This window comes from Pholis gunnellus (assembly GCF_910591455.1).
Source record: "Pholis gunnellus genome assembly, chromosome: 21".
Taxonomy (NCBI): Eukaryota; Metazoa; Chordata; class Actinopteri; order Perciformes; family Pholidae; genus Pholis; species Pholis gunnellus.
In genome coordinates, this window is record NC_136548.1 from 8,836,820 (window position 1) to 8,860,163 (window position 23,344).

General features: G+C 44.4%; 2 protein-coding genes across 2 annotated transcripts; both read left to right on the forward strand.

The window, feature by feature from the left end:
* Positions 1–13,349: 13,349 nt before the first annotated feature.
* prr35 (proline rich 35) lies at positions 13,350–15,729 on the forward strand (the record flags this gene model as incomplete). The annotated part of the gene is made up of 2 exons (XM_079183132.1): positions 13,350–14,746; positions 14,910–15,729. The coding sequence occupies 2 exons, from the start codon at positions 13,350–13,352 to the stop codon at positions 15,727–15,729; spliced, it is 2,217 nt and encodes a 738-aa protein (XP_079039258.1).
* A 2,398-nt stretch (positions 15,730–18,127) lies between these two features.
* On the forward strand, positions 18,128–22,798 carry LOC306713241 (uncharacterized protein; the record flags this gene model as incomplete). Its single annotated transcript, XM_079182889.1, has 6 exons — positions 18,128–18,949; positions 19,036–19,598; positions 19,674–19,821; positions 19,925–20,295; positions 21,341–21,434; positions 21,515–22,798. 6 exons carry the CDS (start codon positions 18,128–18,130, stop codon positions 22,241–22,243), a joined length of 2,727 nt encoding a protein of 908 aa, XP_079039015.1. The 3' UTR covers positions 22,244–22,798.
* Between the last annotated feature and the right edge of the window lie 546 nt (positions 22,799–23,344).

The window sequence follows — 23,344 nt, forward strand, 5'->3', positions numbered from 1 at the left end:
CATACACACACACAAAAGAGGGTAAAAAGAGCAGCCAGTGGGGGTATCTAGGGATCTAATAACTGCGCCTGCCACTCTCAGCCACGACTGCAGTTGTCATAGAGATGGCTGCTGAGGGAGGGAATTAACGCCGCGCTGTTTTTTTTGATGATGGACCCGTGGTGGAGCAGCTGGGACGGAGGAGAATTATCTGTGTCTGTGTTTCCCTTTAGGCCGCCTGTCTGACCGATTGTGACCTGCTAAACTCTATCACAGTTAATTGGTGGCCGGTGGTGGTGGTGGAAGGAGGTACCCCAAATTTGGAGACAGTGCCTATTGTTGTTCTTTTGTTTGCTTCGCAGACAGGTGAGGGAGGAGTCCGAAACAGACACGGATTCTAAAGGCACCGATGGCTCTGTCTGTCTGTTGCTCCATCACTTAAGTCCAGACTGAAATATCTTAACTACTGGATAGATTGGCATCAAAATCTGTACACACATTCATGGTGTCTAGTGAATGAATGCTACCGACAATGCAGATCCCCTGGCTTTCCTTCTATTGCTGGTTGACATTTTTAGTTTTATTGAAGAACAGAATATGACCCCCTAACTTTACCTTAAATGCCACCACAATGATGACACTTTTGGTTTGGAAGGGAAATGTCTCGACAACTATTGGATGTATTGCTGTCAACGTTGGTTTTACTGTATGTTCCTGCAGAGCGGCTAGTGTAGCTGTGGACCTACACAGCTACACTAGCCACTGGACAAAAACGTCCACAGCTACAAGGTTACATCGGCACATATGAATGAGGCTTTCTGTTCTTTTCTTTGATTTTTAGACTCTTTATTATCATCGTGCTGCTGTCAGTTGGTAGTTTCTGCAGAGGGAAGTTGTGTTTTCTGAGCACATCACAATATTTAGCCATAAATATAAGATCAATGGAAACCATTCTGCAGAAATGCTGAATGAATTGAATGAAAATGAATTTACAAACTAATACCAACACATCCACGACAACTGGGCAAGCTCCATCTGCTGACGAAGACAGACCGATATTAAATTCACTTTGTGGTGAGATTGTTTCTTTTCAACTACTGTCAGAACTCATTCAACTCTCATTAATTGATACGTAATCAATACGTATCAGATCAATATGATAAATGACATTTTAAATGTCAATTCTGAAGAGTATTTATTATTTTAGACTTCCTCGGAGTTGCTGTCGATTGCGGGGTCAAAAATATCAAAGAAAACTGTCTTAAATGATCAGTCGGGGAAGATCATTCTGCACTCTTCTTGTGTTTGATTTTGACTGCTAACAGGCGCTGTGGCAGAGAGAGAGAGAGAGCAAGAGATCCAGAGGACATCAGGGCTGGGATGAGAGCCAGGGATAGGGGGACGGCTGGGGGACTCCCAGGGTCTTTCGTGTAGTGAATTATTAAGGTTTACTAATACTTCATAAATCTCCTCTTTGTCCTGTCCATTACCGGCCTGTCACATCCTCTTGCCACTCTTACACTGACTCACTTGCTTCATCTAAATGACAGAAGTTAAACTGTGTTCCAGAGGAGATGGGGGGTGAGGGGTGAGGGGGGTGGTGGTGGTGGTGGGGGGGGGGGGGGGAGTTGAGGGGGCAACAGCACTCTGCAAGTAGGCCCCAGGGCTGGATGGCTTGGTGAGGGTGCACGTCAGTTCAGAGTGTGTGTGTGTGTGTGTGTGTGTGTGTGTGTGTGTGTGTGTGTGTGTGTGTGTGCGTGCTGCTGTGGCGGCTCCGGCTTGTGTTTCTGTGTTGTCTTGTTGAAGTTTCCAGATTGAAGTACAAATATGCACTTAAAGACAGTGAGTGAGTGACTGAATCAAAAGAGGAAGTCGGTGTGTAATTTCTCAGATCCACGCTTCCTCATTAACTCCCCATGCATCTACACCACCAGCTCGCTCCCCCCCCCCCCCCCCCCCCCCCCCCCCCTCCATCTCTCCTCCTCCCAAAACAGCGAACCTTGCCTCAGTGCGTGCCTGGCGGACTCACTCCGCGGTCTCGACAGCCGAGCTGGTCGTTGCCCCAAGCGCTGAGGAGCTGTCGCCTCTTGTTAGTGTCGCTGTGGCGACCCAGAGTCCTGCCTGCTCCTTGATTAGAGAGTGAGGTGGATGGAGTGTGTGTGTGTGTGTGTGTGTGTGTTTAGTAGAGGACTGGGTGCCACTCAACCTCCTCCTCCTGCCCGCAGAGCTGCTTTTAAAGATCAGTGATTTGGTCAATTGGCCTGGCAACTCCAATCCCACGGAAGGTCACTGATGACTCAATGGACCAGTCAGTGAGGCAGGCTGTCGTGTCATTATGCGTGTGTCCATGTTTGTGTGTGTGTTTACGAGTTACCAAGCCCCCAACGAAATCAATGAGGACAAAATCTATAAAGACGTGCTAAAAATTCCACAAGATCTTCCAGGCTTGTTCTAATTCAAAATCATTTCCGAAGCGCCGATCACGTGAACTCATGGACGCTACATAGACATGAGACATTTGACTGCATGTGCACAGAAGAACAAGAGATCCATAGCTTGCTTGTGGTGCTTGTACTCGTCTTTCTTTTCCTCCTTTTTTTGTTCTGTGCGTTTGGCTTTAACTATTTTAAATGTATTATTATTACCCATCATGATTGGAGCGGTGCTATACATGGGGAGTCAGAACAGGACGTGAGATAGAAGAAGTGCAGTTCTGTTCAACAGAACAATGCTTTTTTATCTCATCTTGCAACCTTAAGCTGTGATGGATGGTGGCTGACCTTGTGAAAAACTTTGGACTGCCAACTGTCTGCCTGTCTGCTGCTGGATGGCCAGGTCAGTGAGTCGCTAGACCCCGAGGGAGCCATAAATACTGTGTGTGATTTCACTTCCTATATGCCCTGCCCTGGGCACAGCTGTCCATCTCTGGACATTTTCTCTGCCCAAAGGGAGGACTGACTGGCTCTGCGGACCTTGTACACAAGCTGTCCATCTGTTTCGGACTTTCTTTCATTCACCCCTTTGGAAAACATCATTTTGGATTTTAAAGTACTGACATTGAGTCATTGAAGTTTAGTATAAACTCAGCAGTAGGCTTATTTATGAAGCAACAAAGGCCTGATGCATGATACGTCAGATTTGCCACGAGAGCCTCGTTTAGTTCAAGATTTTTAGTCATGTCAGCGGCATGGCACTAGGGATGGCAATGCTGGTCTGTTGATTGGTCCGTCGGTCCACTATTTTTGGTCAAAAATATCCATGGTCCCCAGAGGATGGATCCTTATGATTTTGATGAGCCCCATACTTTTCATTTCTGGTTGGGTGAAATAGGACCAGATAGAATAATACCATATCTGTGTAGAATAAGACCAGATGTGGGTAGAATAAGATCAGTGAGGTGATCATAATGAGTTTTCATAACTGATATATTGTAGGCTTATGTGCTTTTTTTTGCTTCTAGGAAATAATACAGCATGGTAAAATCTAGCATGCACAACAATGCAGACGTGTACTGACGGTCACTGCAATATGTTTGTTTTTGCTGCAATATGTATGAGGTTGAGCTGAACCTGGACTATAAGTACAGAGTCACTAGCAAGGCTGTGTACTCTGAGTCTTGGCTAAAAATGCTAGTGCGAATAAGACACTTGAGTTTCGGCACTGATATTTACATAACATAACATATACCAACTTTTTTTATACTGTTGGCGTTGGTACCAAAACGCAAATCCTAGTCAGTTAATGAAAAGGCGAACTCTGGACTCCTGCATTAAAGACTTGCTGCACAACCATCCACCACCCCGACCTCCACATCCCTACTTTTTGCCTTGATACATGAAGGGCACGCTACTTGACACATTAATATTGAATGTACCGTACATGAGGGGCAGATCTGTCCAGTATGGATGTAATACATAAGACAATGCGCCGTTTTGATTTTCAAAACCGTTTTCCAATAATGAGGCCTGACAAGTCTTTCTTAGTAAAAAAAATGCAAAAATACATAATAAAAAAAAAAGATGCAACTCCAAAATAGAAGACACTTCACAAAAACGTATCACACGTTCTCCGTCACCATCCGCTGTGTACCACCGCTCCAAATTAGTGGATGTGAGAGGAGAGAATCAGCAAGCGGCAGTGAGAATATGCGAGAAGGACAGCCAGTGAGAGGGAAACAAGACTTCCCTCTAGCTATGGCTTCCTGACTTGTTTATTTGCTAACTGGGTGGGTGGGTGGGTGGGGGGGGAGGCTGAACATATGGTTTGCTAAAACATGGACTTGTAGTTTGGAGGCTGAGGCACCCTAAGGGATGGAGCTGACGGGCTTTGGTCCCTGTCTCCCTCAATTCCTCCCGCTTGGACAGCCAGAGCCGAACAGCCGTCCTCCAGGAGTAAGCAGCCTCTCGCTCTCCCTCTCTCTCCCTGCTGCTGCCCACACCCCCCACACCCATCCTCAGTCAAACCCAGAGAAGTGAAGAGGGGGGAGGTGAGGGGCCACTGGCTTTGGGGCGTACATGGGGGGGGGGGGGGGGCCCTGGCTGCAGCTGGGAAACTGACTGACACCATCATCTTGTCCCTGGTCCCCAGAGTGTGAGCCCTGTTGCTGAGGGAATAAAAGCCCCGGTCCCGGCAAGAAGACATGCTGGTGCTGTGGTCCCAACACATATGGACATTTGCTGTGCATTAGCGTTCCGATTTTGGACACGTTTTTTGGGTAACGGATACTCTCTTCTCTGGGAATTTGTCAGAACTGAGGATACTGAGTAAGGTCAGGAGATATGGTTTTAGGAGTGGAGTAGGTTGTCAATGACCTACCAGCTACTGCAGCTATCTTATACAGATCACTGCACTGAGATAGACAGTTAGACACACACACACACACTCAGACACACACCCTTAAGGTCTATGTGTTTACGGACACACTCACTCACTGGGATCAAGGCGCTAATGTACACACATGGTCTCACACATCCTGCATTGATGAACAAACATATGCACACACTCACATAAACTCCCTGTGGGTGAGTGACTTAATATGCACATACTTACACACACACACACACACACACACACACACACACACACACACACACACACACACACTGGTTCGGTTGTTGATAGACTTACACATGCACACACCCTGAAGGTCAGCGCCGTGATGGACAGCACTCCTGATGCGCTCTGACAGACTCTGCTGCTTCCTTTCATTTCCACTTGCTTTTCCCCCATCAGGTGACACCCACAGGTGCCTTGGCGAGAGAGACCCCGCCTCCTGCGGGTGCGTTTGGGGGCAGCTGGTGAAAACGGGAGGGCGGAGAAAGAGACGATGAGCGGAAAAGCGGGCGGCCGAGGCACCAGCTGCTTCCTGTCAGTGACCCACAGCATGGTGTGAACTCCACCTCTCCTCACACTCACAGATATATATATATATATATATGAATGATAAACAGTGAATGTTAAGCATCAGCTGGCTCTCATTCCAAATATATAGAATATATAGTAACAAGCAGCTCTGATTCTGCTGCAAAGCCACATCCTTATCGGATGTTGGACTCGGAGAAGGTCGTAGATATCTGCAGAGAAAAATCCAGCGAGTCATATGTCCAGTCATGACTGAACCTTGACATCTGCCCTTTTCAGATATCAGCCCAGCTTACATTGACGACTGTGTTTTCACCTTGGAAAATAGCCAGTGTTCATCCAGCCCTCTTATGTATAATTGTGTGTGTTCGTTTAAGTGTGAAGCTGAAAATGTCTCATTGTGTGCTCCTAGGGCTGTTCCCTGACATACTGTCGGGGCAGTTCACCTCTGAAAAGGACACATGTCTGTTTTGTCGGGACTTTTGGATGTTCAAAGCGCTTCTGATAACTTAGAAGACATCAATGACCTTTTAAAAGGAATAGTTTTGGGAATGATGCTTATTCACTTTCTTGCCAAGAGTAAATGAAAAGGTCCATACCAATCCCGTATCTGTCTGTTAAATATGATCAGCATTCTGTTAGCTTAGCACAAAGACTGAAAACAGCTGGCCTGGTTCTGTCCAGAGGTGACAAATCCATCTACCAGCACCTCCAAAAGCTCACTGATTTACATGTAGGTTATGTGCGGCAGTAGTGACTTGCCAGGCTGAGGCTCTGATGCAAGATGTGAACCTCTGAGCATGAGTGGTGCTGGTTGATGGATTTGTTTTACCACAGGATAGAGCCAGTCTAGCTGTTTCCCCAATTCCAGTCTTTATGCTATAAACTAAGCTGCTGCATCACCTTTATATTTAAAGGAGAAACATGAGAGTGGCATCAATCTGCTCCTTCGAATAGTATTTTACAAAATCGTGAGCTACTTCTTAACAAAAGTTGGGTACTGCTTCATGAAAACCTCACAATGTCAGGCGCGGATATGTCATAGGTATCGTTAAGAAAACTGAAACGTCAGTCCAATCACAGCGAAGTAGTTCGTTTAGTTTGCGCAGCAATCCGTACTCTGCATTTTGCACACTACAGCCGTCTGATCCTTTTTTTTCCAAAAGGCTTTTTCTCATTCAAGTTTCGGAGGCCAATCAGCTTGAGAGGCTGTGAGCCTCTGTTGGTGAGGTTCTGTCCTGCTGAAGTGTCCTTGAGCAAAACACTGAAGCTCCACTTGCTCCGGGACTGCTGAAGTGCCTCGTGAAAAGCAAGCTCAATTATACGTCGAGCAGCTGCAGTGTATTTATACTATATTATTGCAAAAATGATGCAAGACAGCTCTTAGCAAGTTAAAGAATAATATTCTGATTACAATGATAATTTTAAGGCGTAAAACACACTAGGTGCTAAAGAAAATTAGAGGAAGTCACCAAGGGCGTGAGGTTGTTTTGTCACCGTGGCTTGGAATGGCTTTTGGAGTTGTTCTCCTTTTGAAAACGGGGGGGGGGGGGGAAGAAGGGGGAAGAAGGGGGAAGAAGGGAGGGGGTTGGTGAATAATTGATAGTGGCTGAGAGCGATATGAGTTTAGTTAATGTGCCCAGCAGCACAGACTAAGAGAGGAGCTGTTAGCTATTCCACCTCAGGCCTAAAGCTCAGGCAGTGGAAAGACTCACCCTGGGTTAGGGGTCGCTGTTTAGTCATCCATCCTCCTATCTGTGTATCTTTTTATCACTTCATACAGTCCACTTTTTTCAGATGGTGGGTGCACGTAGATTGTATCTTCATTTGCATGGGTCTGTTTGTGTGTCTATGTGTGTGTTCGGAGGCATCTGCACAGCTGGATCTTCCTGCTAGCGGTGGTGTTGCAGCCCTCAGGTTCCTTTCTCTGAGTGGTAATAGAGTGCTCCTGTCAGCCTCCCCAGATGCCGCTCCATAAGGACCCTCAACTCTCTTAACTCGCCAGGAGACTTCTGTGTTCGCACTGCAAGTCTCAGCTTCTTCACATTCCTACTTTTCCTGCTGAAGATAAAACACTGAAGTTTGCATTTGGACTTTTTGGAAATTGTTTTTTGAACTTGGGGTATAAAAACAGAGCAAACAAAAAGCCAGACAACATTCATCAATTGTCACAAAATACTGTCCATGTCTGGGCCTCAGGGGGCCTGACTCGCTGACAGAGCTGCAGTGCCCCCCCCCCCCCCCCCCCCCCCCTACACTGTAAACACAAACAGGGCCTACTAAGAGAGAGAGCAAATTGTTCTAAATTGAAGTCTCTCTCTTGTTGACTGTCGCTTCACTCCCCTGTGGTTTCCCTTCTAATATAGAGCCGCAAGTTCTATTTACAACCACGCAAAAGCAAGCAGGCAAAGAAAAGCTGTCTGTCAATCATTCTCCACCGCTCCCTTTCTTTCAGTACTCTGTAGTTTGTAGGGGTGCTTATGTCACGCCGGCACCGTCCAAACAGCACTGTCCATGGTCCTGGCGCAACAGCCACGTCATGTATCGGCCAATAATTGTGTTGTTTTTGCTATTTTCATATAGATACATAGGATAGATACATAAAGCTTTAATTGACCAACTTAAGACCATTTAAGTCCCCTTGTGGTGCCGGGCTCGATGTGCTTATAATTGAATAAACCGTGGCCTGATCAATACACTCACTTGGCAGCGCCACCTTTTATGTTAACATTGGGCCTGTTTACGGAAACCAATGTGAAGCTCGACAAAAAGGGTAATATGTTTGAATGTGAGAGTAGCATTCGTAACACAACAGCATGTCAAAATGAACGCATGTCTCTTAACTAACTCTGTGTGTGTGTGTGTGTGTGTGTGTGTGTGTGTTGAGGTCTGGTTGTAATATATATATATATATATATATACACATTTTATGTGTATATATGTATGCCCTCTTTAACGTGTTTAATCAAGCCCGATGATGCAGGTCTAATCTTAACTTTTTACCTAATGAGATGTACTTTACAGTCCAGTATGTCCTTGATGGTCATGTGTCTTTATTATAAGCAATACAATACTACTTTTATTCACAATCATTCACTTGATTAATGGGGATGATGCCCTTCAAACCCCTCAATCATAAAGAATGTTCCTGTGGTTCTGTTACATTCAGCTTGACTTCTTTGTATATGGAAACTTTTAGACCTTTAATTCTGAATGATTTTCTAAGAGCTTGAAGAAATCCTTGCAAGATAGTGTTGGCTCAGAATGTTAGACTGTATGCAGGCTAAAACATTTCACACCTCGAAAACCAACAATCTTTCCACCAAATTTGACAACAAAGGCTAAAAGAAGTGGCAGCACTAAAGGAGTAAGTCCTCACTTAACACTCTTACACTTAACAGGAGAAACTGACATTGTCTCCTGAGTGTCTCTGTAGTTGGAGGAAAAAAATAAAATAACTGACACCATCTTCCATGTGCCCGCGCGGAGGATCTTGCCTCTCTCTCTCTCTCTCTCTCTCTCTCTCTCTCTCTCTCTCTCTCTCTCCCTCCTCCATGTCACAGTTCGCTCCTGTCGTTCCTGCTGATTTGCCAGACATCCTCTTTCCCCTGTTGTCACATTTGGTACAGATGGTTAGGCTCTATGGAGTGGCCTGTCAGTCTCCATTTGGCCGCCTCGGTGTGACAGCGGGTCTGATGGCTCGTGAAGGGCCCCCGACTTTCCCAGCACACGGACGCTGACATTTCTCAAAGGGGCTTGCATGTGCGCTTCCCACCCAGCCAGAGGAGAGAAATGAAGAACCTGGAGTTGACCCAAGAAAGAAGGGGAGATTGTGGAGATTGAGAGGTTGTGGTTCAATTTAGAAAACGCGTAAGAGAAAAGAAAGAGGAAGGGGGTAGGAGATGAGGAGTGAGTGGGAGACAAAGGGATGCAAAATAAGGGCAGGTAAAGTGGTAGAGGGCAAAAAAAGAAGACGCACATGTCAGTCATCGGTTGTAGATGCGATCTTATAGCTCATGTCAGTAACCCATCCAGTGCCCTGTGCCACTGCGCTAATCATTTCCTTCTGAGGGACGCTGCTCCAAATGCCTGACACCCCTCAACTCCCAGCTGCCTGCAGGTTGTTGGTGATGCACGGGAATTGAAATAGAAAAAAAACACAATCATAATTACTGTGTTAGACAGTCATAGAAGAGACATGCAGGCACAAGAGCAGACACACACACACACACACACACCTTTATCTTTCAAACACACGAATAAGCAAAATAATTCACAGTTCTATCTGGTGTGCCATTATTTTAATGCATTGCAAATTACAAAGTCAGATGTAGTGAGTAAGAATGGATGGCGACATTTGGGGAGAATAGTCTGTATATGCTTAACAGTGTATTTCAGTGCAGCAGAAGCAAGAGATGCTCTCTGATTTATACTAAGTACATTTTTTCTTGCAATATTTGGAGAACTAATTCAAACAATGACAATTATGAGTATTTCTTTTTCCATCTTTGCTGGAAGTCCTCCTGCTATGAGCATTTTCTGATACGGATGTAATTTTCATTATGGAATCATTTCCTGTGCAAGTTGATTGAAAACAAGAAATTATTAATAAGAAATTGTTTTTCAGGATTTTGTTTTATGATGATGTGATGTCAGGTGTTGACATATTAATTCACATGTAAGAGCTTACCTCTTATCTCTGCTGTTTCCTGTATAATCTTTAAAATGAACGCTGGACTACAACAATCACTTATCTCTGTTCCTCACCTTGATGCTGCTAATAATCAGACCAACACAGCATGTAGCTAATTTAACTCTTAGTTGTTTCAGCATTCAGGGCAAAGCATTTGTTTTAAGAACAACAAAAACAAACAATGATCTACCTTAAAAATCCTCATAATAGAGGAATTAACCCAGAAAAAATGTCCACACTCCGTGTTAACGAGAAACCATCACCGACCTAACCTTTGCCGATATAGTCTAAGTTGTTTTATTGCATCCTGGCTGCAAGGTAGAGACCACGTTTGACAATTCAGAGGGGGAGAGAGGGAGGAGAGGGACGGGAGTGAGGGGAGGGGGGGAGCGGCTGTATTGTAGTGCCTGCGGGCAATGCTCCCAGTCAATATATATATCCACACTCGCTCCTGCGCTCCTATTTGAGCGGGACGCGCTGCCCTCTCAGTGCCACTGCAGTGGAGTGACAGCCAGCCACACCGGGACGCTCTCGAGGTAACGGATGAATACATTCCTTCTCTACTTTCAAGTAGATGGTGGCGAGCAAGCAGGTTAGTTCGTTAAGATTAAGTGATAGTTTATGAAGGAACTTGTATGTACTTTGTGTTTTTGCACACGTTAAGAAAATGCTTTTGTTGTATTTATTTTATGTTAATAGATTTTGAAACGTAAAAGGATACATTTAAAGTTTTATTTTCAATGCAATTTGATTGTTCATTTCTCATGCTGAATGGGGTCACACCATTTTATAAAAACACAGTTTTATTATTTCTATATACAGACTTTCGAAGTTAAAATTATACACTGCATTGCCACTAATTTTACACATGCAATTTAGCATTATTAAATGTAATTATAATGCAATTTCCGTAACCCTAAAAACTTATCAGCTGCCGCATCATCTGATGTTTGTTTGTCAAATTTTAACAGCAGAAAATAATGTGTCTATTCATGCATACAATACATTTATTTTGTTTGTAGAACAATGTTTTTTTTGTCATTGTTTGGTTGAAATTTGAGCTAAAAGGACATTTGTTATTATATTGAAAATGAAACGGAGATAAAAAATGACAATACATTTTAAACCTCTTTCTTATTTTCCAGAAAACCAAATCTTCATCATTACAAGGTAAAGTATGAATTTATAAATGATTAAAAACTATTTCAGTTACACAGTCGTTGTGTGCATTTACTCACAAACAGCCTGTCCGATAGTCTGTCAGTGGTGTGGTTGCTGTTGCATGTAACTTGTCAAAGCTTTTAGTGTGGTGAACCTCCTTAATTGGAACAATAGATGTTCAAGCGGTTAGGCTTGTTTGATCATCAGCCCTAAAAGCTTAAAACAAGACCGCAGGGTTTGTATATGGGGAGGCGGGGGGCCAAAGTGCACAGTCAGTGGAGAGGCAAGCGGATAGCAGTGGCCAGAAGAGGAAAAAAAAAACTACTGTAAAAATGATTTTTATTGATTGGATCGTAGCAGCAGCTGTTAGGTTCCATTATGAGCTCAAAGCTCAGGTCAGAGCCCCGGGGCGGACAAGTGAGCCAATCAAATGGTCAGCCACAAAACGGGCCAATTCTTAGGGTCCAATTGGGAGAGCAGTTGGCAACAGCCTGCCATGCTGTGTTAGACTCACTGCATCTTTCATCATCACCCTTCGTGCTGTGGCTTTTATAGATGAGGTTGTCTGCTGTCTCTCAGTATAACCGGCCATCCATCACCTGTGTTTGCTTCACTGGCCTTTAAATCAAAACTTTGTCATGAGCCGTCTGTGCAAGACAGAAAAAGATTGGTTGGTGAAGTTTATCTTTACTTCAACTTGGACTGAACATCACACAGACTTTCATCTTTGAATGACCTGGGGGAAAAAAAGACAAAATAAAAGCCTCAAAGCGTTTTAAGTTGAGGAGCACACTCCCCGCATCTTCTTTCACCGGAGGGTTCACCCATCGGCCTGGCTTAAAGTATAAAAAGATCACAAAGTTTCTGTAGTTTAACGGATAAAAAAAACACATTTATCGCAGGGTATTTAAATTTGTTTAGGGGATTAGAGAAGAGAGAGATATTAATTAAGCTAATGCTCATGGATGATGAAGAAGTACAGAAATATAAAAGGCGAGAGAGAAAGTATTTTGACACAGTTTCAGAGTAAATTGAAAGGTGCAAATAGTAGCCCTCTTTAAATATATGAATGTCAGCTATGCAAGCTGTTTGCTACACATTTATTGATGTAAGAAAGACAAAATACAATCATGTTAAAAATGATAAATTAATTAAAATGTCTACTAGATGTATTGATGGCGAGGGGTTTTAAACTAATGTTATGAGACACATCAAATTACAAAATAATAACCCATTACAATAATTAAAGCATTTTAAAATTAGATAAAGAGAAAACATGTCTTTTCATTAAAATGTAATACATGCTATTATTGCTTATTGATTGATAAAGTGTGACACAACTCTAAATTACAGAGACAGAGTTCAGGAGAGCAGTCGAACTTATGCACCGTGTCCTGACCCAGATCCCCTTCCTGGCACTAATGACGCCCTATAGGCATGACGCCAGGCTCTCATTAGGAACCAGGCCTCAAACCCCCGACTCCTCTTCGTTAAATACCTGCAACCCTCGGCCTGTCCACACCGCGCCTGTAGCCGGCCTTCGAGGGGTCAGGCCCTGAGCTCAAGCAGGCCTGTTAGTGTTGTGAGGGCCCCCTGCACAGGTGCTTAGTCCCCCGTGACGGCCCCCGTTTGCCCCCCCCCAGCCCTGGACCCTGCTAGCGCCTGGTGCTGCACTGGAACTAATGAGTAGTGGCAGGTACAATGAGAGCAGAGCAGTGTGGGCCTCCCTGCAGTTAGGTTAGTGGCAACCCTCAGCTTAGGCAGACAACAAATGTGCTCTCCTAACACACATGTGTGCATAATGATACATACCACCCTTCAGTGCACACATGACTTTAGCTCGGATATTTAGATTTCTTACAGAGCTACATTTCTGCAAGCTGTCTCCTGTTTTGTATACATATACATCAAATAGGAAATCTGTCATTTTGTTGTCTCTGATCAGTTGATGTTTTGCTGTTTTCACCTTTATTCATACAGAACTGTCTTGTGTGTTCACAGGTGCCATACATGCTCTTTTTCATCTACCTTACCAAACTGAGGGAAAAACTATGAAATGAACCCTGGCACAAAAGATATCAAATCTAAACATATATCTTGAATCATCATCATTTAAATACAACCACACAATCTTCATAAATATCAAGACTCAATCATGTCGAAAGACGACGCTTGTAAAGTGACGTCTGCCAGCAAACACAAGGAGCGCAAGCCTAAGAAGCCTCACTATATTCCCCGGCCATGGGGCAAACCCTACAACTACAAATGCTTCCAGTGCCCCTTTACCTGCATGGAGAAGTCCCACCTGTACAACCATATGAAGTACAGCCTGTGCAAGAACTCCCTTTCTCTGCTAATAGAGTCAGACTGGCCGTATAAAAAGGGCAACATCCTGCACCCAGAACAGCTACGACCCTTTCAGCAGGCACATGGCCATCAAGCTACCGGGAAAGATGGACTCGAGCAGGTGACACGGACTGAGGAGGGACAAAGGCAACGAAGGGCCGCTGAGGAGGAAGGTGAAGACAGGGAAAGCCAGGGACCAGAAGATGGAGAAGAGGGAGGACGAGGAGAGGGACCGGAGGTCACTGGGCTAACAAAAGAGAGCTCCAGTGACCGCAACAGAGGAGACGCTACCAGGAAAATGAAACAGCCAGAGTCAGAGCTTCTGATGGCTGACATGCTCTCCCTGGAAGATCAGCTTTTACGAGCGCGCTCAGTAGAAGTAGAGGCCCAGCTGAAACACTACAAACTATCTAAGACATATCTGACAGCTCCTAGTCTGCTGTCGGAGCAGTGGCGGCTGTTGGCGTCCAGCCACTCTAAGGCCAAAGCTGAAGGTGCTCAGCCCCGAGTGAGTAGTTCAATCCCCTGTTATCCTCCTCCGCCAAACCTGGTGGATTACCAGGATCCCACTGGACTCAACTTGTCACTGCTCGGGGTGGGCTACCCCATCAGCCCCAGCCTCTTCTCCTACATGAACTCAGCTATGCCCACTGCTGCCGCGGGTGTCACCGCCCAGACCCACGCGCAGCTTGCCCAGTTTCCCTTCCTTGCGTCGGCCGCTCAGCTGATGCACCCAGCCTCCAGCACCCACACAGACAGAGCTCTGATCCCCCCTCGCCTCTACTACCCCTTTCTGTGTGAGCATACGTTCGGACCGGCCTCCAGTCAGAGTGATGCCGGCAAAGCGCTCAAGACGTCCATCAACAGTCTAGAAGCGAATCCTCTGTCTGGCTTCCAGCCCAAAGTCAATCTGTGGAAAGTGCCTGCTTTGCGGCCAGGGACTGCCGCAGTCTCCCCCGCTGGCTGGGTGTCACCTCAGAGAGACTCCCCCGAACAGGGCTACAGGGTGGGGGACAAAATGCAGGCTATAGCCAAGGAAGGCAAAGCAAGCTGGGGCCTCAAGAGGACAGGTGCCCCACTGGGGAACCATGAGGCACCTGTGGAGAAGAAGCCGGCCATGGGGGGATTCAGTTTGGACCTTTTGAAGAATATTCAGACTGCATCAACTCTTAATATGGCAGCGGAAAAACTTCTCTTCCATGGAAGGTAAAGATTTCCTTAAAGTGTTCTTTTGTTGTTAAAAAAAATATTGTGAGTATTAAAACCAAGTAGAGCCAGTTAGGCTAGTTATCTACGGGGAACAACTGTAGAGGTATTTCATTTTGTTATACTGTCGTCTCAATAAGCCATTGCTTTCTCCCATTCTCAGCTTACAGGATGCTCAGCGACCGACCCGGCCCACGGAACTGTGGTACAACGACCCTCTCACCAGCCCCAACAGTGAAACCTCCTCTCTTTCTAACTGTGGGGGACCCAACAGCCATGACCCGACTGCTGCCCGAGCAATGGGGGAGGGAACTTCAGAGTCAGTGACTGCTCTCCTCAGTGACCTCTCCAAGGCCTTGCAGGAGTATCAGGAGGCTGAGTGCAAAATCTCCCACCTGGAGAAGGAAGACCTTCCCGCCCAGCGCCACCTCTGGGAACACCTGGGCAAAATCCGCAGTGAGCTCTCCCACATCCACCAGGCGCTGGAGCGGACGTCTCGCCAGAGCGACGGGCCTCTCGACCTGTCAGTTAAGAGGGACTCGACAGATTTGCTTGGCAACCGCGGCATGAGAGAGGACGGCGGCCTTAAAGACAACACGACAGAGACAGAGGACGAGGACGAGGAACTGGAGGAGAAAAAGGAGGAAGAGGAGAATGAGGGCGAGAGAAATGCAATGAAGGCTTCGTTGGAGAGTCGAAAGCAGTCGTTGGACATGCTGATCAAGATGAGTCAGGCGTCGGTGGTGAACACAGAGGTTCTCTCTACCGGCGGTCTCGGCATGAGGCCCAGTTCTGCCGAGGCCTCATGGCCGAGCAGAACCACCAAGTGTGAGGCAGACTCCAGCGTCCTGCTTTGCGCAGACGGCCGATCAGTGGTTTTCACCGACATCCCTTCCTCTGCCAAAACCCCAAAGAGACCCCCGTCCATGCAGCGACTAGAGGCCCAGTGTCCCCCGAGCCCTTTGACAGCTACCGACAATTGAACTTCTACTCATCTGACTGTAATATAACTGACTCCATGCATTCATTATTACTGGCATGCCATGGATTTGCACTGGCTGGAGGAGGACTGTCACTCTTACCCTCGCAACTTCGCAACAACCTCAAACATTTTGCACCTTATAAGACAAACAGGGAATAATGACACAAAAAAAAAAGTCTTACAAATGCACTATGGACCTTGATTGTTACAAGATTCTCCTAAAAAAATATTTAAAAATGTAACATCAGCACTTAACAGCAACTTCCATCAGGATCATTTCAACAATTAAGTCCATTGAAATCATGTTGAGAGACGAACCTTTGAATGGATTTGTAAATATTGTAATTACAGTAAATGTAAGTAAAACGTTTTGACGGGTAAATGGTTTTATATGGATGATGTCATGTTGGACTGCATCATTTCACTTGATGACAATAAATTGCATTATACACACTGTATTTCTCTGAATAAACTGAGTAAAAAACAAAAAAGACTGTTTTATTACCAATAAAAGGGAAAATGGGAACAAACTAACTTTTTTTTTTGTCGTTCAGTCCAATTATGAAAAGCCACGAGGCAAAATGTCATCATCACTATCATTTAAAGTCTAAATTAGAGACAAACAGACTCATAGTGGCAGCACCACCTGACTCTCCTGTATCTGTCCTGACACATTCGGGTGGATGTGCTAAAGGTGAAGCAGCTCCTTAAGCTAAATTGCCATCAGCGGGGTCACCTGTGCCTCTCCTCGTGGATCAAGTAGCCCTCCTGCAAAGGTCAGGGCCCCAGGGCCGAGCTCCGCTTGGACTATATGGAGGACTACCTGTCGCCCCCAGGATGGGCACTGAGCGCTGGGCCGCCCCACGTCCGCTGGCCCCTTCACCACCGTCACAGTCAAGACACAGCGGCAAAGGTCAGCTGCCTTGACCAGAAGAGCCCACAGTGGATGCTCAGACTGGATATGTTCAATATAAACCATTCGGTTATTCAAGCAGATATATGCAAATAATTTGAATTTACTTTAACAAAAGGGAAAAAGTAGATAAACATGCTGGAAACATTTCATTGGCTTTAAAATGATTAAACATGTGTCAGTATTCATCTTGAGTTTTACAGTCCTTGTGTTTAAAGGCAACAACACAACGGTTTCGTATCACCTGGGGACTCTTTAAGGTGAGTCTCCTGGAAAAAATGTAAATGTTGGAATTTTATCTGACTGGTTTAAGGGTTTACTAAATGCCAATTTCGATGTTTTAGACAGGAAAAGTATTGTACTCGCTCAGTTGTAGCTTCACTAAAATCCAAGTAGATAGCTCCCTCATGTGGAGAAAAGATTTAAAGCTACGTCGTCTGATGACAAAATCCTTCCTCAAAAAGCTTTAGATTAACTTAGACATGCAAAGAAGCTGCCAGTTAAAATAGGAAGTGCAGTTGCAGAAATGAAAGCCACATAAGAGGAGCATTAAATGGTACGTTCTAATATTTTAATAATGTCAGGGTTGGAACATGCAGTCAGAATACTCAAATGTAGACTACATTCAAGTTCATTTAGATTCAATGCACAAGGTAACGGAGTTGGTGTAGAAGACGTAATGCAGTACTGTATGTAAGAAGAAGAACATAGTGCGAATAGTAAAAGAGGAACATAGGTCTTTTACACTTAACTCTGTTAAAGTTGTCACATTCATTTTAAAATTATCAAATGTATTTGTTTTCCCCCAATGTAATTATGGAGGGCAGAGAGGTAAAAGGTTTTTATTGGATCAAAATAACAATTGTTACAATGTAAGGCCTGATTAGTTGTTGGACTCTCCATTAACGGCAGATATGGCTCCTCATATTGTTAAGTAATGATTGAAGCAGTATTTTTGGAGAGTGGATGTTATTTAAAATGTAGCAATGTAGATAAATCGAACTACACTTGAAATTGAAATACATTTTTAATTTCAAAAACTTTATCACAACAGAAAGAAATGTAATTGAGTACTTCCACTCATGGTCACGTCTACTATCTTCACGCTGTATTCATTAAAGTGCCTTATGTTTTGCAGTTTTACAATTATCCCCAATATCTGTGCTCCCCTCAGCTTTACAGAGCGTTATAGTGAGTTTCCCCCACTTTTCCACAACTTTACTTGTAGCGTTGCTTTAGGCCAAAGTTCCTTGTTTTTAGTGATGAGCTGGTGACTAGGGTGAGGCATGTAACAGAGCGGCAACTTGTTTGCCACCAAGAAGCCCAAATAATGAGCTATTGTAGGTTAAAATGCTTTTGTCTCTTAACAGCTACTTTGTGAGATTGTGTTCCCCATTAACTTCCTCATTTGCTTTTCTATCTTAACATATTTTTAGATTGCTTTGGACTGACCTCTGGTCTGTGCAAAAGTAGCTGTCAAGTAAAGATGATGCTCTCTGTCCTCTTCCTGCTTCTGCTCAACACCTCGGCCTGCTGTGGTTTTGGCTTTAAAGGCTGCTCTCTGAACTTCCCCAAGACAGACGTTATATGGTGCTTCAACAAGAACATCGCTAACCTCTCTGAAGTTGTTAGCATGATACCAGATAACATAACAGCCATCAACCTGTCCAAGAACAAGATCAGGGTCATCCCACCTGGGTCATTCAGTCAGATGCTTGGGCTTAAACGCCTGGACCTGAGCCAGAACCAGCTGGTCTCTCTAAAAGGAGGAGAATTCAGAGGCCTGGGTGTCCTGGAATGTCTCAACCTCACCTGCAACAACATCTCACACATTCACTCCAATGCCTTTGATGGACTCACCAGGCTACAAACTCTGCTTCTGACCCACAACGTACTTGCAACAATCTCTCAGAGTATCTTTAAGTCCCTTCCAGCCATTCAAGAAGTCAATCTGTCCCTGAACATGCTCAAGGCCTTCAGCTGTGGGGACTCTGGTGGATCCTCCACTCTTTTGCGGCTCGACCTTTTCGCAAACAACATCCTGACGGTTAATGTGAGCTGTTTCCCTGCCCTCGAGTACATCAAGCTGTCCAACAACTCAAAACTGGAGCTGCAGGCTGATGTTTTTGCCTCCAACCCTAGGCTGAAGAGTCTGCTTTGTCAGGGAGTTGAAGCAGAATTGCTGGTGGGACTCTTGGCGGAGACAAAGAAAAATCTCTCTTGGGTTGCGTTTTCTTTGTTTGTGGAGAAATCTCCACTGACTATCTGTGGACTGTTACAAGGAATGGACCAGCTTGAGAAAGTTGAGGTATGTGCTCTTGTTGCTCATGCAATATTAGTGTTTCTTTTTTAATGAGCTTTAAATAACTATTCTCTACATTTAATTTGATACAGGTTGACTTAAAAGGATCCCGGTTACCTTGGGCTAACTACAGCCTGCTGGACTGTGACACTCCACCCATGGTTGTTATTGAGGATGCAAACCTTGGGAATGTTGCTCAGTTGTCCCTGGGTAGGGGTAATACGAGCAGACTTTATCTCATCAACTGTGGGTTGAAGCAGATATCTCGTACTACATTTGACGGTTACCGAGGCCTGAAAACACTGCAGCTGAATCATAACAAGCTCGACATTCAGAGGGACACATTCAAAGGCCTGACCCACCTCACGTTCTTAAGCTTTGACAGAAGCAAAATCCGTGACATTGACCCCAACTGGTTCGTCCCTCTGAAGTATCTGACTCGCCTGTCTCTTGTGAAAAATGACCTCACTGAGTTGACACCAAAGGTATTCAGTGCCCTAACTCGACTTGAGCAGCTCTACCTGCAGTTCAACCTGCTGAAATACATCACCAAAGAGCCCTTCAGTAAGCTACGGAGGCTCACGAAGCTCAACCTCAGCTTAAACATTATTGATTTCATCGAAGCCGGCACCTTCCGAGACCTGACGAGGCTTGAGTATGTAATTGTGCGTTCACCTTTCCTACATTTCTCTCACTGTCCATTTATTTAACACACTCATCTGTCCATTAGATACCTGGACCTAAGTGGGAATCGGATCAAGAGGCTGACACCATATATTCTGTCTGGCCTGATCAATTTGAGGACATTTGTTCTGTACAACAACCGCCTCAATTTTAGATCCTATGAAGCCCCTTTCCAAAACCTTACTTCTCTGGAGGTATGACTTGTTTTTTGAGAGTCAATTGATAAAAATAGTGATGCACTTTATGTATAAATCTGTTCATATTTGTATCTGTCTTTCTTCTATGTCAACCTTGGAGTATCTGGAGATGAACTACCAGGGTCCCGGGGGTAAAGGCATTGGTATCATCGGACCGCATTTCTTCCAAGGTCAACGTAGACTCAGGTCTGTTGCCATCGGGCACAGCAAACTGCTCGACTTCCATCCCGATGCCTTTGTTCCTCTGGTCAATTTGAAACGCCTGTACATAGCTGGTGTTGTTATGAAAACGACCAACCTGAGCACAGTGTTGTCCCCTCTGAAAAATCTGAAGAAGCTGACTCTTTTCAGAGCAGACCTTGATGATCTGCCTGCCAACCTGATGCCACCAGATAATACACTCGAGGTTCTCAAAGTCCAGTCGAACCACCTGCACACCGTGGACAAAACTATGCTGGATGCTCTCCCGAGGTAGAAGAGCTACTGAAATGTCTAGCAAACAGCTTATTATGGGGGGGGGGGGGGGGTCAGCTGGACACCTGAAGATGCATTTGATTTGTGTTGCTAGATTGGGCTACTATATGGTAATATAACCAGACACATTTTGTATCCAAGACATTTGGAGATTTCTGCAAGAATTGCATTTTTCACCAATTAGATAGATGAGCACGCCTGTTCTGGAAACTGCTCAGAAACCCCCCGATTGTCAATATACCATTCATCCTCTGAATGCCTTAGGTCACTAGTTTGTTCAAAAAATAGTATTACTGTGTGAAATGGCCTCTTTGGGGACGAACATCATCACACATGGATACAATTGGGCTCATTAGTTGACAAGAGTCGATTTAAAATTTAGGATGTATGCAATTCCAAGACTGTTTAGGGACCCCAGTATGCATGAACCAAAACTGCATTAGATTAGTATTAAGCAGCATGTCTGTAAAGGGACCCCAAAGAACCCATTTTCATTCACATATCTTGAGGTGAGAGGTCAAAGGACCCCGCCATGCAAGTCTTCGCTTGCAAAAATGTAGCCTAACTTTGGAGCGTTATTCAGCCTCCGTCCTGACAAGCTAGCATGACATGATGCTAATGGACTCATTATGTACTGTAGTTTCGTTTCATATGATACCGGTATCTTCACTCTAGCTTTAAGACTGACTGTGTTACAGCCGCAGTATAGTTTAACATTTTGAGAAATGCCGTTATTTCACTTCCTTTTCAAGAGTTAGATCAGGAGGCACCCCTCTCATGTCTGTACGGTAACGATTAAGCTGCATCCAGTAGTCTTTAAACAGGGGACAAGCTAGCCTGGCTCTGTCCAACTGTAACAAAATCCACCTATTCTACCACATTTTGATTTTCTAATTCTACTTGTCAAATAAATAGACATATTTGCTTCACTAAAATAGAAACAAATTTAGAATCTAGTTACCTCTTCTGTGTCAACTTTACCTGTACTGACATGTAGATATTTGGTGTGAATTTAAATTGGTGTATATTTATGTATTTCCAGATTGCGTGCTTTGGACATTACAGAAAACCCACTTACCTGTACCTGTGACAATGCCTGGTTCAAGAACTGGGCCATCCACAACACTCATACACAGGTAATAGCTGGAGACACTGTGATAAGTATTAATGTATGTTGTAAAACCAACAAAAAGAAACTTTCTTAAATTCCCTCTAGGTGTCCTACTTGTACAGCATGTACTGTGACAATGACAGGAGATCTGCCTTCCTGTGGCAGTTTGACGATAAGGCCTGCTCCTATGATCAGGTTTCCTTCACTCTCTTCATCGCCTGCTCTGTGGCGGACATGTTGTTTGTATGTGTGTGTCTGGCCTGGCACACACAAGGCCCCACTCTGCGCTACCTGCTGCTCGTCCTGAGGGCAAAACTACGTGGACATAGAAGGGCAGCGGGGACCAAATTCCAGTACGACGCATTCATCTCCTACTGCTCCAAGGACGAGGCCTGGGTGATGGAACAGCTGTTGCCCAATCTAGAGAGGCCCGCTGGTGGGGAACCGAGGCTCAGGCTGTGCCTTCACCACAGAGACTTCCGGCCCGGCGCTGCTGTCCTGGAGAACATCGAGGCCGCCATTCACAGCTCTCGCCACACCATCTGTGTGGTGACACGTCACTTCCTGCAGAGTGAGTGGTGCTCCGTGGAGTTCCAGTTGGCCAGTCTGAGGCTTTTGTGTGACGGCAGTGATGTCCTGCTGCTGGTGTTCCTGGAGGAGATACCTGAACACTGTCTGTCTCCCTACACACGATTACGCAAGATCGTACACAACAACACCTACCTGCTGTGGCCTGAGAAACCACAGGAACAGGACGCTTTCTGGGTCAGACTGATCGACGCTTTAAAACACAATGAGGAGGGAGGAAGAGATGGAGAACACGAGTTGGCATAGCTAATTATCTGTTCATGACCTGTATCGTGAATTGTTTTGGTAATTTTTTATTTACATGCTGTTAATTACGTGGTACTGATACCAACCAAGTAAAATACATTTGATAGGAAATTTTAGTACAGGAATCAATAATGACATTAATGATTATCTTTATGTTATTTTGTCAATTAATCGTTTGGTCTAAAAAGGTCAGTAAACACTGAGAAATATCCTTTCCAGTTTTTCAAAGTCCAATGTGATTTCTTGAAAATCAGGAAATCTCCATGTTTGAAAACAGCACTTTTTAAAAAATTACTTTTTTGGTCGATCTACCACTTGATTAGTCGACGGATTGTTGCAGCTCTAATAATATTGTAGTAGTGATATAGTATGAAATGAGAATGTCACAGTATGCCAAACCTTTTTTTTCATAAAAATGTCAAAGTATATGATGCCATGAATGTTAAAATGCTTAATTTCCTGTGACCAGTTGCATTTGTATGTCACCACACTAATCATTAAGTAAGAGACAGACATGATTTGACACGGTCAGCTCGCTAACGGTCCCCCGGATGCAGCAACACAAAATTAATCGTTTTGAAAAATAAAAAAAGAGTTGCAGGAGAAATATGGCCCTGAATACATACATTTAGACTTATAATTTATTCATTACAGTTGACGGTGGCATAACACAGATTTACAACCCAGTTTATTTTTTTGTCCATTTTCTTTAAGGGTTTTCTTTCCCTTATTTAAGTGTAAAGGTCGAGTGGATGTGCTGAAGAAAACAAAATATATTAGTCCAAGATTTCCAAACACTTCATTTATTTGACATTATACATTCAAATGAAAATAAAAAATATTCATATATATTTCATATAGAGCTAATGAGCAAGGTACAAGTTTAAAACAAAACACAGAAGTCTTGTGTGGCATGCATATATATGCATGTATATATATATATATATACGTATACATGCATGCGTATATACACGCATGCATATATACACTTATACATGCATGCGTATATACAAACACACACACAAGGCGTGGTTTGAATACTATACAGTGTGTATTCTTAGCTGCACAGGTTTCATGGATGCTTATATTCTACACTCAGTT